The 14,197-nt window shown below is 38.8% G+C and overlaps 1 protein-coding gene across 1 annotated transcript in view; it reads right to left on the bottom strand.

The window, feature by feature from the left end:
- Nucleotides 1–14,197, bottom strand: part of LOC132394689 (dual specificity calcium/calmodulin-dependent 3',5'-cyclic nucleotide phosphodiesterase 1C-like) — a 319,390-nt gene that overhangs the window by 126,559 nt on the left and 178,634 nt on the right. Inside the window, exons 8-9 of the mRNA XM_059971072.1 lie at nt 5,908–6,008; nt 1,089–1,217 (exon numbers count right to left, since the gene is read on the bottom strand). Coding sequence (XP_059827055.1) covers nt 1,089–1,217; nt 5,908–6,008 — 230 coding nt within the window. The remainder of the gene's footprint in view (nt 1–1,088; nt 1,218–5,907; nt 6,009–14,197) is intronic.

Here is a 14,197-nt window from a genome sequence, read left to right as displayed (position 1 = left end):
AGTGATAAGTTTTTTTAAACAGAGTATTGTGGGTGTGTGGAACACCCTGCCAGGGAAGGTGTAAAGGCCGATACATTCGGGGCATTTAAGTCATAGAAAAGTACAGCACAGAAACAGGCCCTTCAGCCCATCTAGTCTATGCTAAACCATTTAAACCATTTATAGGTGGTATCCACCTATACCAGTACCATAGTAACTTAGGCAGCCACATGGATGATAGAAGAATATAGGACAATGTAAAGGGGAAGGGATCGATTGATCTTCGAGCAAGTTAAAAGGCTGACACAACATCATGGACCAAAGGACCTCTGCTGTCTTATAATGTTCAAAATATTATGTTCTTTTAAACCCTCATTCCCAAATGGTTCTACCTTTTGTATACACAATCATCATTTTTAACCCCCACTTTCCTCTGTTTCCTACAATGACTTCAGTGGATTGCCCACACTCTTAGTCACTCCCTCACACCCTATTCTGTGAATTGGTCACAGAGGCGTACAACCCCAATGTGGGTGTTTCCCATAGGTACTCACCCCTCACTCAATGATACTTGTATTCCTCACATTGACACCAGCTGGTGACAGAATCCCTACAGCCCCACCCACCACACACACACAGATACACACACTCTCTCACACACACATGCACACACACTCACTCACTCAGACACACACACATTCACAAACACTCTCACACACACTGACATACACACACACTCACACACAAGCACACTCACACTGACACACACACTCACTCAGACACACACTCTCATATACATATGCACACTCACACTGACACACACACTCACACTGACACACACACTCACTCAGACACACACACACTCACACATGCACACTCGCACTGACACATACACACACACACTCACTCAGACACACACACTCTCTCTCACACACTCACACTTAACTTCTGCTTGCTGCAGGTGATTCAGAAACTAAGAATTTCTTGTGAACATTTCAGGTTCTTTAGGGGAAGCCGTGGCTGTACTTTGGTGTGTGGAATGTACTTGCTGCCATTTTGCACCATCGTCCCTGCTGGAAAGACACTTCAAACGTACAGTATTGATTTACCTCCAATCATCGTTGGAAAGATTGAACAAGATGTTCATCTCCTCATCCTCCTGCAGCAGACGATAAGCTGCACTGACATGATGACTCTCCAATACGGCTCGGTCATTGTACAGGATAGCTGAATCAGATCTAACAATTAAAAGCCAAAATATATTAATTGACACCATTTGAAATAAAACATCCTAATAATACTTAGATGCAGTGGAGCTGACATCACATTTCAAACGGCAAAAATTACTTTGCATTGATTTCCCATTATTTTCAAAATCAAATTGATTAAAATCCAAAGGAACTCTCACACATTAGGGATGGTAACATTGATGCAGCAGTTAGTGCTGCTGACACACTACTCGAGTGAAGAGGCTTCAACCCTGAACTACGGTTACTGTCAGTATGAGTGTTTTTATGTTCTTTCCATTACCTTGTCTCCAGGAGTTTCAGTTTCCTCCCTTGCCCTAAAGACATGGCAGCAGGTTAACTGTAAAATACTTCTAGAGTAGTTGGGTGCCAGGACTATCAGGAAAACTAGATTGTCATTGGTGTGTACTTAATATTTCAGTTGTATACTTCTATATATAGTGATTAAGCTTTCCTGTTCATTTAAATAACTCATTACAGGTTATATGTCAAAATACATGAATTGCATACATTATCACACTACTATATGATGCATGCATGCTTTGTTTAAGGACAAAGTATAAACCCTACATGCCCAGACTCACACGTCTTTCTTTGAACTAGTTCAATGTTTTAAAGTTACAAGACATAATAGTCATGCATGAGAGAAAAAAGGCTATGGGGAAATGTTGGGTGAATTGAACTGATGTGAATACTCTGAGAATTTCCACAGACCCAACAGGCCAAATTTATCTTTCTACATTGACAGAAAGTATGAAAAATAGACTTTGTACATTTTGGAGTGACCTTAAGTGTATTTCTTTTTAAGGTCTGTCAATTAACACCTGTCCTTGAGAGGGGAGATAATCAGCCACCATCTTCATTTGTTGCAATCCACTGGGGAGAGAGAATCAGGAATTAGGTTCAGTAAAAGAGGACAGTGTATGACTTGGACAGGAGTTAGTTGTAGTGGTGTTTTCACTTCCCTACTGCCTTTTGTTCTGAAAATAATCCTAAATTCAATAAACAGATCACAGCAAGATGCTTTGCTTAATATATATCAAAATATATGCATAATATTCACTGTATCAAAGTCTCTGTTATTGATAGTGAAACACTCATAAAATGAATGTAAGTGACAGGTCTGGAGTGAGCTTGCTAAATGGCTGCCGAGTGAAGTGTCAGATTCTCTCAAAATGCTAAGGACTTCCATCACCCAGAACGTGCCCTCTTCTCATTGCTACCACCAGGAAGGATGTATGGGACCCTGAAGACACACACTCAATGATTCAGAAACAGCTTCTTCCACACTGCCATCAGATTTGTCAATGGACATTGGACCCATGAACACTACCTCACTACTTTATTTTCTCTTATTGTACTACTTACTTCATTTAACTTTTTATGATTTGCAATGTACTTCTGCTGCACAGCAACAAAATTCACGACTTACGTCAGTGATGTGAAACCTGATTCTGATTCTGAAGACCGGTGAAACTAATACAGAACGTAGTGGTGGTCATATAGTCAACAGTTATGCAGTTGAGCTTGTGTTGAAAATACAGCAGTTCAAATCAAAAGCAAAGCAGATAGCAAATCGTGTAGGGCCCTTTAGGATCAGGAAAGGGAGAGATTTTATTCCACAACAATACTAACCTGGCAGTGGAAGTACAGACTGGCCACTCTGTACTGACTGACAAGGCACCAATAATTCTGACACCACTCATTCACGGCACATGAAGTCATCAGGTTCTGATCGGATTTCATTCTTGAGAACTGTTTGTAAAGTAGGAATGAGCAAAAACCGTGTGCCTGGGAGGATCACAGAAGCAGCTGTGATTTGGAGAACAAGCAGACGTGGTAAGAGTATGACCAGCCAGCTTAATTGATTCGGTGATCGATTCTGCTTCATGTTCCCATCTCTGTAAGGTAGTTTGTGTGGACAGAGAAGGTACACAGGAGTGTCTGTTCCCACCCAGTACAAGATGCCAGCAGTTGACAAATCCATCGCCATCCAACTGGCTGGTCTCCCAAACACTCAACTGTATCTACGGGTCGTCCATAAGTCAGGCGTTCATACCCTAGGAAGGACATGTATACACTTCCTGGGATAGAAACACATATGTTTATAGTTTAAAATCTAGAATCTTGTTTTCTATATAACTGCATTCCAGAAACATCTATTATGTTTCTATCATTTAAAAATAAATTTCCATGAAGATCCAGTGATTTGCTCTTCTCAGTTCACTGGGTAACAGTGATAAAGTCAATTCCCACAACTACAGAGTAAAGTCTGTGGGTTGATATTTGCATTTTAATTGTACAGCTTTGAAAGAAATCCACTGACAGCAATGACAGTGAATTATTGTTATTTCTACTTCACACTGTGTTTGATGTATTGGTACTTCTTCAAGAACAAACGGGCCAATAAGAGCTACAGTGATTAAGCAAACCATTCACAGTTCCATCCTGCAAATGTACTGCATACAGACAGTTATCATAGAAAACCTACAGCACAATACAGGACTTTTGGCCCACAAAGTTGTGCCGAACATGTCCTTACCTTAGAAACTACAAGGGTTACCCATAGCCCTCTATTTTTCTAAGCTCCATGTACCTATCCAAAAGCCTCTTAAAAGACCCTATCGTATCCGCCTCCACCACCGTTGCTGGTAGTCCATTCCATGCATTCACCACTCTCTGAGTAAAAAACTTACCCCTGACATCTCCTCTGTACCTACTCCCCAGCACCTTAAACCTGTGAACTCTTGTGGCAGCCATTTCAGCCCTGGGAAAAAGCCTCTGACTATCCGCACAAACAATGTCTCTGATTTTATACACCTCTATCCCAGACAATTAGTATTTGTAGCTGTGCAATGGTTACTCAGCTGGTGTGCACAGGGGAAATGGAATACTGCTCTCAGAATTGGACCTGTAGTGAGAAAACTAGATTTCTACTGAACCCCATGCTCAGTCAACCTTTGGTCAAATTATTCTTCCAGTATATATAGACCAACTGATGACCATGAATTTCTTCTCAGGCGGTGGATGATCTGAGTATTATTACCCATCTAAAGATGGTACGGTAAAGAAAGCGCTGCTGTAAACACGAAACCTTGATTATACAACTAAATATCTTGCTAAATCCTTTCAGTGTATGTGGGAAGGGGAATAAAGGAGGTAGTTAATTAATTTCCCTCAAGAAAAATTAAGTGAAAGAGTTGACAACTTTCATGATTACTTTAACAGACAGCAGTAGACAATTTCACAACCTATCACCATGGAAAATAAACTCGAGATCTTTATGTTGCTTGTTTAAGTTTTTTCAGTTTTCTACCTTGTTGCCGATTGGTGGTTTGGGGTTCAGGGTGGGCTGTTTGTTGGTTTTTGCGTGAGGGAGGGGTCAGCGATATGTGAGTTCTGATGTTCTCGTTGGTTTTCCTGTATGGGTGATCTGTTGATTTTTGTGTGTGGGAGGGGTTGGCGATTTGGGGGGGGGGTCTGATGTTCTCCTTGGTTTTCATGTATGGGCGATCTGTTGGTTTTTGTGTGTGGGAGGGGTTGGCGATTTGGGGGGGATTCTGATGTTCTCGTTGGTTTTCATGTATGGGCGATCTGTTGGTTTTTGTGCGTGGGAGGGGTTGGCGATTTGGGGGGGTCTGATGTTCTCGTTGGTTTTCATGTATGGGCAATCTGTTGGTTTTTGTGTGTGGGAGGGGTTGGCGATTTGGGGGGGGTCTGATGTTCTCGTTGGTTTTCATGTATGGGCGATCTGTTGGTTTTTGTGTGTGGGAGGGGTTGGCGATTTGGGGGTTTGATGCTATTGATGCTGTTTTTTTGCGAGGGAGGGATTGGAAGTTTGGGGTTTTTGGTGTTCTGGCTGCCATCTCCTGGGTGGGCAATCTGCTAGTTTTTGTGAGAGGGAGGGGTTGGGGGTTTTGGGATTTGTGAGTTTTGTTTCTTTTTCCTTTTCATGTCGGGGGGGTGTTGATGTCATTTCTTTCAATGAATCCTGTGATTTTTCTGTATTTCATGGCTAGCTGAAAGAGAGAAATATCAGAGTTGTATTGTACATGCATACTTTGACTATAAAATGAACCCTTGAACCTTTAAGAACCATGAATTACAACATGCTACTTTTCAATCAGTGATGTAATAACTTGGAAGTCTCTAAGTAATGCATTAGTATGAACCCTGAAAATTCACAAAATAAAATAATCTTAACATCCGTATTACTAACCTATAAACCCCAGTGTCATCAACTGAGGCCCCCAGAAAACAACCTTCATTGGTGTGGAGGAGTCCCAAACCTGAACTCTGATGGCTAAAAATGTCAGCAGTTTTTATCTAATTTGTCACTGTGGACGTGGATTTTAAAGGTATTTACATGCTGTTCTTAAAATTCATGTGATCAATTGCATGCTGACATGGGAAGGTAGCTGTTTCAGTATTTTTACTCATGGGCCTTTTGAAATTGCTTTTGATTCTTTGTCTTCAGCATAGAATAACATGATAAATGCAAAATTTATGAAAAATATGAGAGAATGTGTTATTTGAATAAAGCTTTCTTTGCATTCCACAACATTATGAAGTGAATGAACTTGAGCATTGCTGATCATTGAATGAATTGCAGATTTCCAAAGGAAAGCATTGTGAATAGCTTTCTTACTTTAAGAGAGAAAATCGTTAAAATAGATGATACCTGGTCTGAATATGGAAGTTGTTGGTAGTTCCAGTGTGTTCATAGTCATGAATAGCAGCTGCAAATATCATGGCAAATATCTCGAGTTCAGTCATCCAGTGCTACAAAACACATTAGATGGAAAAGGGAGTCAAATTAATTCACACCTCTGCAGATTCAAAGTTTCACAGTAAGATGTAACACCCTCTGTACCACTACTACTGCAAGACCAACAGCAACATGTTTACACCAGAGAAAGATACGTTTTCATAGAAATTCAAAAGTATTTACAGCTAGGTAGTGCAATTGGTTAATGCTTTTCCTAAAGATTTATTCAGTTTGAAGGCTGTGTGGTATAACACTGCATGGTCAGGTTCAAGGAATAATACGTCTCTGCGTCACAAAGAGATACAGCATTGAAAATGGTTCTTCTGAGTCCCTGCTGACCCCAAAGTGCCTTATCCGACTCTGACATATTTTGTTTTCCACATTCACTAAGGACAACTTAGAGTAGCGATTGATGCTAACAACCCACATATTTATGACTGATGGGAGGACACCTGATCATCTGGAGGAAACCATGTTGTCACGGAAAGGGTGCAAAATACACACTGACAACAACAGAGGTCAGAACTGAATCTGAGTTACTGGAACCATGATGGAGCAGTTTCCCTCACTGGGCTACTGCGTCACCCTGTGTACGCTATTATATATTCCATACTAGATTGTCCTTTTCTACTTCATAGGTAGTCCCTTGGATTGAGGATCCAGTCTGGTTTTGAGGTGGATATTAGGGCTAACATGGGAAAGATCGATGCCTCTAAGATGAGCTATAGGATGACTGATGAGGAGGGCAGGTGTTTCATAGTCTGCTCCTTCCTGTGCAAAAGCTCTGCTCAGGTTTGTGGCATCATTGCAAACTCTTCAACATCACTGTGACCCTCTGCTTCCCAAGAGTTAACGAGGATGCTGGACTACTCTGAATTTTTTCCAATTTTAATCTGATAATTTATTCACACAACAGAGTCTGGAATTGGGCACCTCATTCAGGAGTCGGGTATATGCAAATGACATGACCTGAGGTAGCCAGTGGCTTAGCACTAGGAATGTTGACCTGTAAGAGGACACCAATATCAGTACCCTTGCTCTTCTAGTGAACTTGGAGGATTTTTAGAAGCAGCATTGGGGATATATTCCCAGTACCTTGAGGTGCCTGTTCTCAGAAGCACCTCAGTGGGCAAGGATCACTGCCACACAGTAGAGCACAACTTTTCTGCAATATATAAGATCTTGATCTACCAATACTCTTTTCTTTAATCAATCATAAACTATACAGTAAAAACTCCAATAATCGTGCATTCTTGGGACTATGATGTTACCAGATGGCAAGTCTTTTGAATTATTGTATGTTATTACATTTGGTACCCGAATGTAGTTTTAATTCACACTTTTTCAGATGTTATGCAGTATTATATTAAACTTCACAGTGAACTCAGTTAAGTTTAATGGGAGCATGGGAACAGAGGCCCCAGTGAGCAAAAAGGGCACGTAGGAACTGGGATTCTGATGAGTGGGACGTGGGTGTGGCAAATGTGGCCCAGAGTGGGAAGGATGTACTGGAATCTGGGCTCTGCAGAGTGTTAAGAGAACTCTGGCATCATTATCCAATGGGCCAGATGTTTAACCATAAAGACTTTGGAATAATCAGTTTGTAGGTTATTGGAGTTTTACTGTACATCAATTTGTCTGTAGTGTTCCAAAGAGTATGTAACTTGAAAATACAAATCACAGCCAGCAAAATGCAGCCGACTATTTATCTAGTAGCTGTATGCTATTTCAAACACTGTGCAGTATCATTGTGTTCACTGCAATGGAATTTGTATTTCACATATCAATCTGTTGTTGTTAGTACCAGCCTCCTACCAAAAGTATCAGTGTGATAAAAGTCGTGCATTATGCCGAGGAGCGTGTATAACCATGACATGCTGTTGTCAGATGCACATGTGAGAGTGAGATAGGTATGTAACTTGGAGATGTGTGAGAGACCAGTAGTACAACAGTTTGGAGAATGGATTTATTTCTGTGTTTACTGAATATGTCATTAAACTTTTAAAAGGGTGCATCCATGTTTTCAACATTTTTCATGAACTTTGCGCCATCAGTCATCAGTCATCAGTCCTGCCAATGTTGCTTCATAATGAGTCTCAGTGGATTCACTTCATCTCATCTCTTGAATAAAATTCTGTGGATGTGCAATGGTGCATTAAACAATGCATTTGGCAGAGTAGTCATTGCTGTTTGAATAACGAGCACAAACAGAAATTTCATGTATAGCCTGCATCAGGCCAGACTGGTGTAGGTTATCCAAGCATCACAATTGCAAGGCTCAAGTCCAAGTTTATTATCATCTGGCCAACCGTATACAGTATATGCAATCCAATGAAACATGGTGCACCCAGAAAACATATATCACACACAGCACATAAAACACAATATTACCATAAATAAGCTAATAAAATATTATTCAAAGTTCATGTAGTGTGCAGAACAGGTAAACAGTAAGGAGCTCACTGTCCTAATGACGAGACCTCGGTGGTGACAGGATATTCATTAATCTCACAGCCTGAGGGAAGAAGCTGTTACCCATTCCTAGTCCTGAGGCTCCTGTACCTCCTTCCTGATGGTAGTGGCTCAAAAAGATTGTGGGGTGAGTGGGCACAATCTTTCAACAATGCTTGAGCCCTTTGTATACAACACTCTCAGTAAATATCACAAATCCCAAATGTCATCAATTCTCTGTGTTTATAACTCCCCTATGACAGCAACATTAAAAAGACAGGGATTGGGGGACTTCCAGTAAGATGGCGATTGTTTAGTTGCTCCGAACTTTTGCTCCGTCATTCTTCCTACCTTTGCACTATATGTCTCCCTTCTTAAACCTTAGTTAGGTATTTTATTAGTTCTCTTTTACCTGCCTGCAAACACATCTATCTTATAATGGCTACCAAAAGTACTAAAACCGGGAAAAAGGAAACTTCTACGGCTTTGCCGGCTGACATTCTCGCTGTTTTGGAACAACATCGACAAGATATTTTAATGGATTTTAGAAATGAATTTAGAACTTCTTTCAACCAGCTGGATTTCAAATTGGATCAGATCAATGCTAGAGTGGATGAACATGCTGAACATTTATCTCGCATTGACTCAACTTCTGAAGATTTAAAACACCGTGTTCAATATCTTGAAACTCTCTGCTCCAACCTAGAGGAGAAGAACAGTAAACTTTTTTCCAAAATGGTGGATCTTGAAAACCAGAGCGGACGTTGCAATCTACGAATTCTTGGTTTGCCAGAGGCCACCGAAAAGGGCTCTCCCGTTGAATTTTTTTCTGATTTTCTCTGTGAGATTTTTGGGAAAGAATTTCTTCCGACTCCACCTGAGCTTGAAAGGGCTCACAGGATGTATGTTCCTCGTGCAACTCTGGGTTCCCGTCCATGGCCGGTAATTTTGTGCTTTCATCAATACCAGGTGAAAAACAGTTTGATTATGGAGGCACACCGCAAAGGTACTTTTGCTTTTCAAAGTACGGTCATTCGTTTTGTGGAGGATTATGCCCCCCAGGTTCTGAAGATGCGTGCTGAGTTTAAAGGTGTAATGAAAGTGTTTTTTGATCGCGGATTCAGACCCTCTCTCCGAAATCCAGCCGATCTTTGAATTACGCTTACTACTGGAGATTATAAGTGGTTTAAATCAGTGAAGGAGGCTGAGGCATTTGTTGGAAGTCTCCCGGCCACCCCATCTTCTTCGGAACCGGCCTGACCTTCTAAAATGGTTGATAAGTACTTCTCGAAGTAAAACTATTTTTTCCGAACTCAGACTTTACTTGAATAATTCAGACATTATCTATTGAAACTCTAAGGGCTGTAGTCAATCTCTCCCTGGACTTGGTGTGTTTTTTTCTAAATAGATAATCTAAGTTTAATGTTTCCCTGCGAACTTTTAGATTGTACTTGTGTAATCTATTTTATTTTTGTATAACTTTATCTATAGAGATCTACAATTGACTTTAACTTGTTTTGGAGGTTTGGAGTTTTTATTGAAGGCCTCCCTGTTGGTTGATTCATAGTTTAAGTTTTGCTTTTTTTTCTGTAAATGGTTGATAAGTACTCTCTTTGAATTTATAATTTCCCCCTTTTCTCCCTCCTTTTTTTTCTTTTCTTTTAATCTTTTATAATTTTTCGCAGGTAGGTTAGTTTTAGTTTTCTTCTGATTTTCTTTGTATTAAGTTTTATACTTCTGTTGAAATTGTTCCTATTTGTAATTCTGTTTTCTAGTGCATAAATTAGTTATTATTTGCTATAGTATTTATACGGAACTTTTGTTAATGACACAGAACTGGAAGTCATACTTGTGTTAATTTTTTTGGTAGAGCTAGCTGCTTTTTTAGGTAGCCGTCTAATTTTGGGTTGCGGGGGGACACACTACTCACTGTTTCTTTTGTTTTCCTTTGTTATTCAGGACATGTCTCTGTTTTGATTCTACAGATCTATGTTTACATTTTTGCTCCCAGACTGTTATTGTACTGCTTGATTTTTTTATATGCCTGCTGCCTTCTATGCAATAACAATTGATAACGGTTAATACACTTAAACTTGTGAGCTGGAATGTAAAGGGATTGAATCATCCTGTTAAAAGAAGGAAGGTCTTCTCACATATTAAACAACTCAAAGCTGACATTGCTTTCCTTCAAGAAGCTCATATTCATAGTTTTGATAATTCTCGGCTTTTGTCAAAGTGGGCGGATCAGCATTTTTATTCATCCCTTGCCGCCAAAGCTAGGGGGGTCAATCCTTATTAACTCAAATATTCCTTTTGAACTCCATAATAAGATAGCTGATACAAATGGCCGTTTTATTATTGTTTGTGGTAAATTATATAATACTAAAGTTGTACTAGCAAACCTGTATGCTCCCAATTTTGATGATGTTAATTTTTTTGAACGTTTATTCTCCTCAATACCAGACTTAAACTCATACTCTCTTATACTGGGTGCCGATTTCAATTGTTGGTTAGATCCTAATTTGGATCAATCGTCCTCTGTTACCAGACCACCTACTAAATCTGCCTTAGCTATTCAATCTTTTCTCTCTAATTATGGTATCTTTGATATATGGCATTTCCTTCATCCTACTGAGAGAGATTATTCTTTTTTTTCACATGTTCACCATACCTTTACTAGAATTGACTACTTTTTACTCGATAATCAACTTATTCCATTTGTCTATTCTTGTGATTATCAGAGTATACTGATTTCCCAATTACTTTGTCTTTAAATTTTCCTGGTCTCCCTCAGAGGAATAAACACTGACTTTATTATCGGATGATGATTTTCTAAAATTTATTAAGGATCAGATAACCTTTTATTTTAACACCAATACATCATCTGAAATGTCATCCCAGATTGTCTGGGATGCCACGAAAGCATATTTGAGGGGTCAAATAATCTCTTATACAGCAAATCTTAATAGAAAGTCCTGTGCAGATCGATTAGACCTCATTAATCAGATTAAAGAATTGGATCAACTGTATGCTCAAACTAAGAATCCTGAATTATACAAGAAGCGTGTAGAACTTCAAACTAAATTTAATCTTCTGTCTACTCAACCTGTCGAACGCCAACTTCTTGAAAGTAAGAGTCGCTTTTATATTCATGGTGACAAATCTGGTAAATTTCTAGCCAATCAGCTGAGGCGTTCCAAAGTCAAACAATATATTACAAAGATCCGGAAGGAGAACGGTGACTTTACATCGGATCTCTTAGAAATCAATGACACATTTAAAAATTTTTATTCTCGACTTTATTCCTCTGAATCTCTGAATGAGAATATCTCTGTTGATCATTTTTTAAATAATCTGAATATCCCTTCGCTTTCATCTGATTTTAAAGCTAAACTTAATGCGCCTATATCATCAGAAGAAATATCTTTTGCAATTTCTGCATTGTCTTCAGGGAAATCTGGACCTGATGGATTCCCCGTAGAATTTTATAAATCATTCTCTTCACTTCTTTCTCCTCAGTTATTCTCAGTATTATCTGATTTGTTTAATTACAGTAAATTGCCACTCTCTTTTAATGAGGCATCTATTATTCTTTTATTAAAAAAGGGTAAAGACCCAACAGAGTGTTCCTCGTATAGGCCGATTTCTTTGCTTAAAGTTGATGTTAAAATCTTGGCCAAAGTTTTGGCTTATAGATTAGAAACTGTTTTTCCCTCTATTATTTCTGAGGATCAAACTGGATTTATTAAAAACCGTCTTCCTTTTTTTAACATTCGGCGTTTATTTAACATTTTATATTCACCTCCAACAGGGATTCCTGAATGTGTTATTTCCCTCGATGTGGAGAAAGCATTTGATTGTATAGAGTGGAACTACCTTTATGCAGTTTTAGAAAAATTTGACCTCGGTCAAAGTTTTATCTCTTGGATCAAATTGCTGTATCTGTGTCCTACTGCCTCAGTTTTGACTAATTTTCAGAAATCCCAGTTATTTAACCTCAAACATGGCACCCATCAGGGATGCCTCTTTGATTTGGCTATAGAACCTTTGGCGATAGCATTTCGAAATTGTCCTGAATTGACCGGGATTTGGAGAGGGGGTGTTGAGCATAAAGTTTCTCTTTATGCTGATGACTTATTACTTTTTCTTTCAAATCTGTCTATATCCTTACCTCCAATGTTTTCACTTCTTGATAAGTTCAGCCAGTTCTCTGGCTATAAACTTAATTTACATAAGAGTGAACATTTCCCAATTAATAAAGAAGCACAAGAATTAACATTCTGTGATCTCCCTTTTAAAGTAGTTCATAATCAATTTACTTATCTTGGGATTACAGTCACAAGGAAGTTTAAAGATCTTTTTCGTGAAAATTTTGCCAATCTTACATATACTATAAAACAGAGTCTGTTACAATGGTCACAATGTTACAATGTCTTTGGTAGGTCATACTAATGTTGTTAAAATGTATGTTCTCCCTAAACTTTTATATTTATTTCAATCAATCCCAATTTTTATTCCTAAATCTTTTTGTGATTCCTTAGACTCTATTATTTTGTCATATCTGTGGAAGAATAAACGCTCTAGAATTAATAAAGTTTATCTCCAAAAATCTAAAAAAGAGGGTGGCGTGGCCTTACCTAACTTTCGTTTATATTATTGGGCAGCTAATATACGTTGTGCTACCTTTTGGTCTTTTTTCCATGGCCAACCCGAGTGCCCTAATTGGGTGGCAATGGAGTTGAGTTCCACTAAAGATTTATTTATTTCTGCACTTCTTGGCTCTGTACTCCCTAGTAATTTGTCCAGATTAATTGTTAATCCTCTTGTTAGACACACTTTGCGTATATGGGCTCAGTTTAGGAAATTTTATGGTTTCCATGGTTTTTCCTTTTCTAGCCCTATCTTACATAATCACCTTTTTTTTTAACCTACTACGTATGATTCAGCATTCCATGATTGGTATAGGAAGGGCATTAGACATTTTGAAGATCTTTTTATTGATAATCGCTTCGCATCTTTTCAACAGCTCTCTGCTAAGTTCAATCTGCCCAATGCTCATTTTTTTAGATATCTCCAAATTAGACACTTTATTAATCCTTTAATTCCTAACTTCCCAGAAATGTCTGAGAAAAATGTTATGGATTTATTTCTTTCTATTAATCCACTAGGTAAAGGCTTAATATCATTTATTCATGATAAATTAGCAGCCTTACGGCGTGCCCCTGTGGATAAAATTAAAATGGCTTGGGAGCATGACTTAAATACCTCCTTATCTGATGAGACTTGGGACTCGATTCTCAAATCGGTTAACTCAACCTCTCTTTGTGCTCGCCATTGCCTTTTACAGTTTAAGATTGTTCATAGAGCCCATATGTCTAAATCTAAACTATCTCGATTTTACCCTAATATTAGTCCTCTTTGTGGTAAGTGCAAAAGGGGCGAGGCCTCTCTCATTCATATGTACTGGCTTTGTCCTAGCTTGGAGAAATTTTGGGAAGATGTCTTCATAACATTATCGTATATTCTGAATCACCACCTAGAACCTAACCCTTTAATTGCTTTGTTCGGTTTTTTGGGTGAGACAGATTTACGTCTGAGTTTGACTAAGTGTCGAATATTATCTTTTGCTTATCTCCTGGCTAGACTTTTAATCCTCCTTAGATGGAGAGATGTTGCCCCGCCCACGCATGCTCAATGGCTTAATGATATTATGTCCTGCTTAGACCTTGAAAAAATGCATTATTCAGCTCTT

Source organism: Hypanus sabinus, chromosome 1 (assembly GCF_030144855.1).
Source record: "Hypanus sabinus isolate sHypSab1 chromosome 1, sHypSab1.hap1, whole genome shotgun sequence".
In the NCBI taxonomy this organism is placed as follows: Eukaryota; Metazoa; Chordata; class Chondrichthyes; order Myliobatiformes; family Dasyatidae; genus Hypanus; species Hypanus sabinus.
The sequence above is the reverse complement of the archived record's forward strand: the minus strand, read 5'-3'. Positions and strand labels throughout refer to the sequence as shown.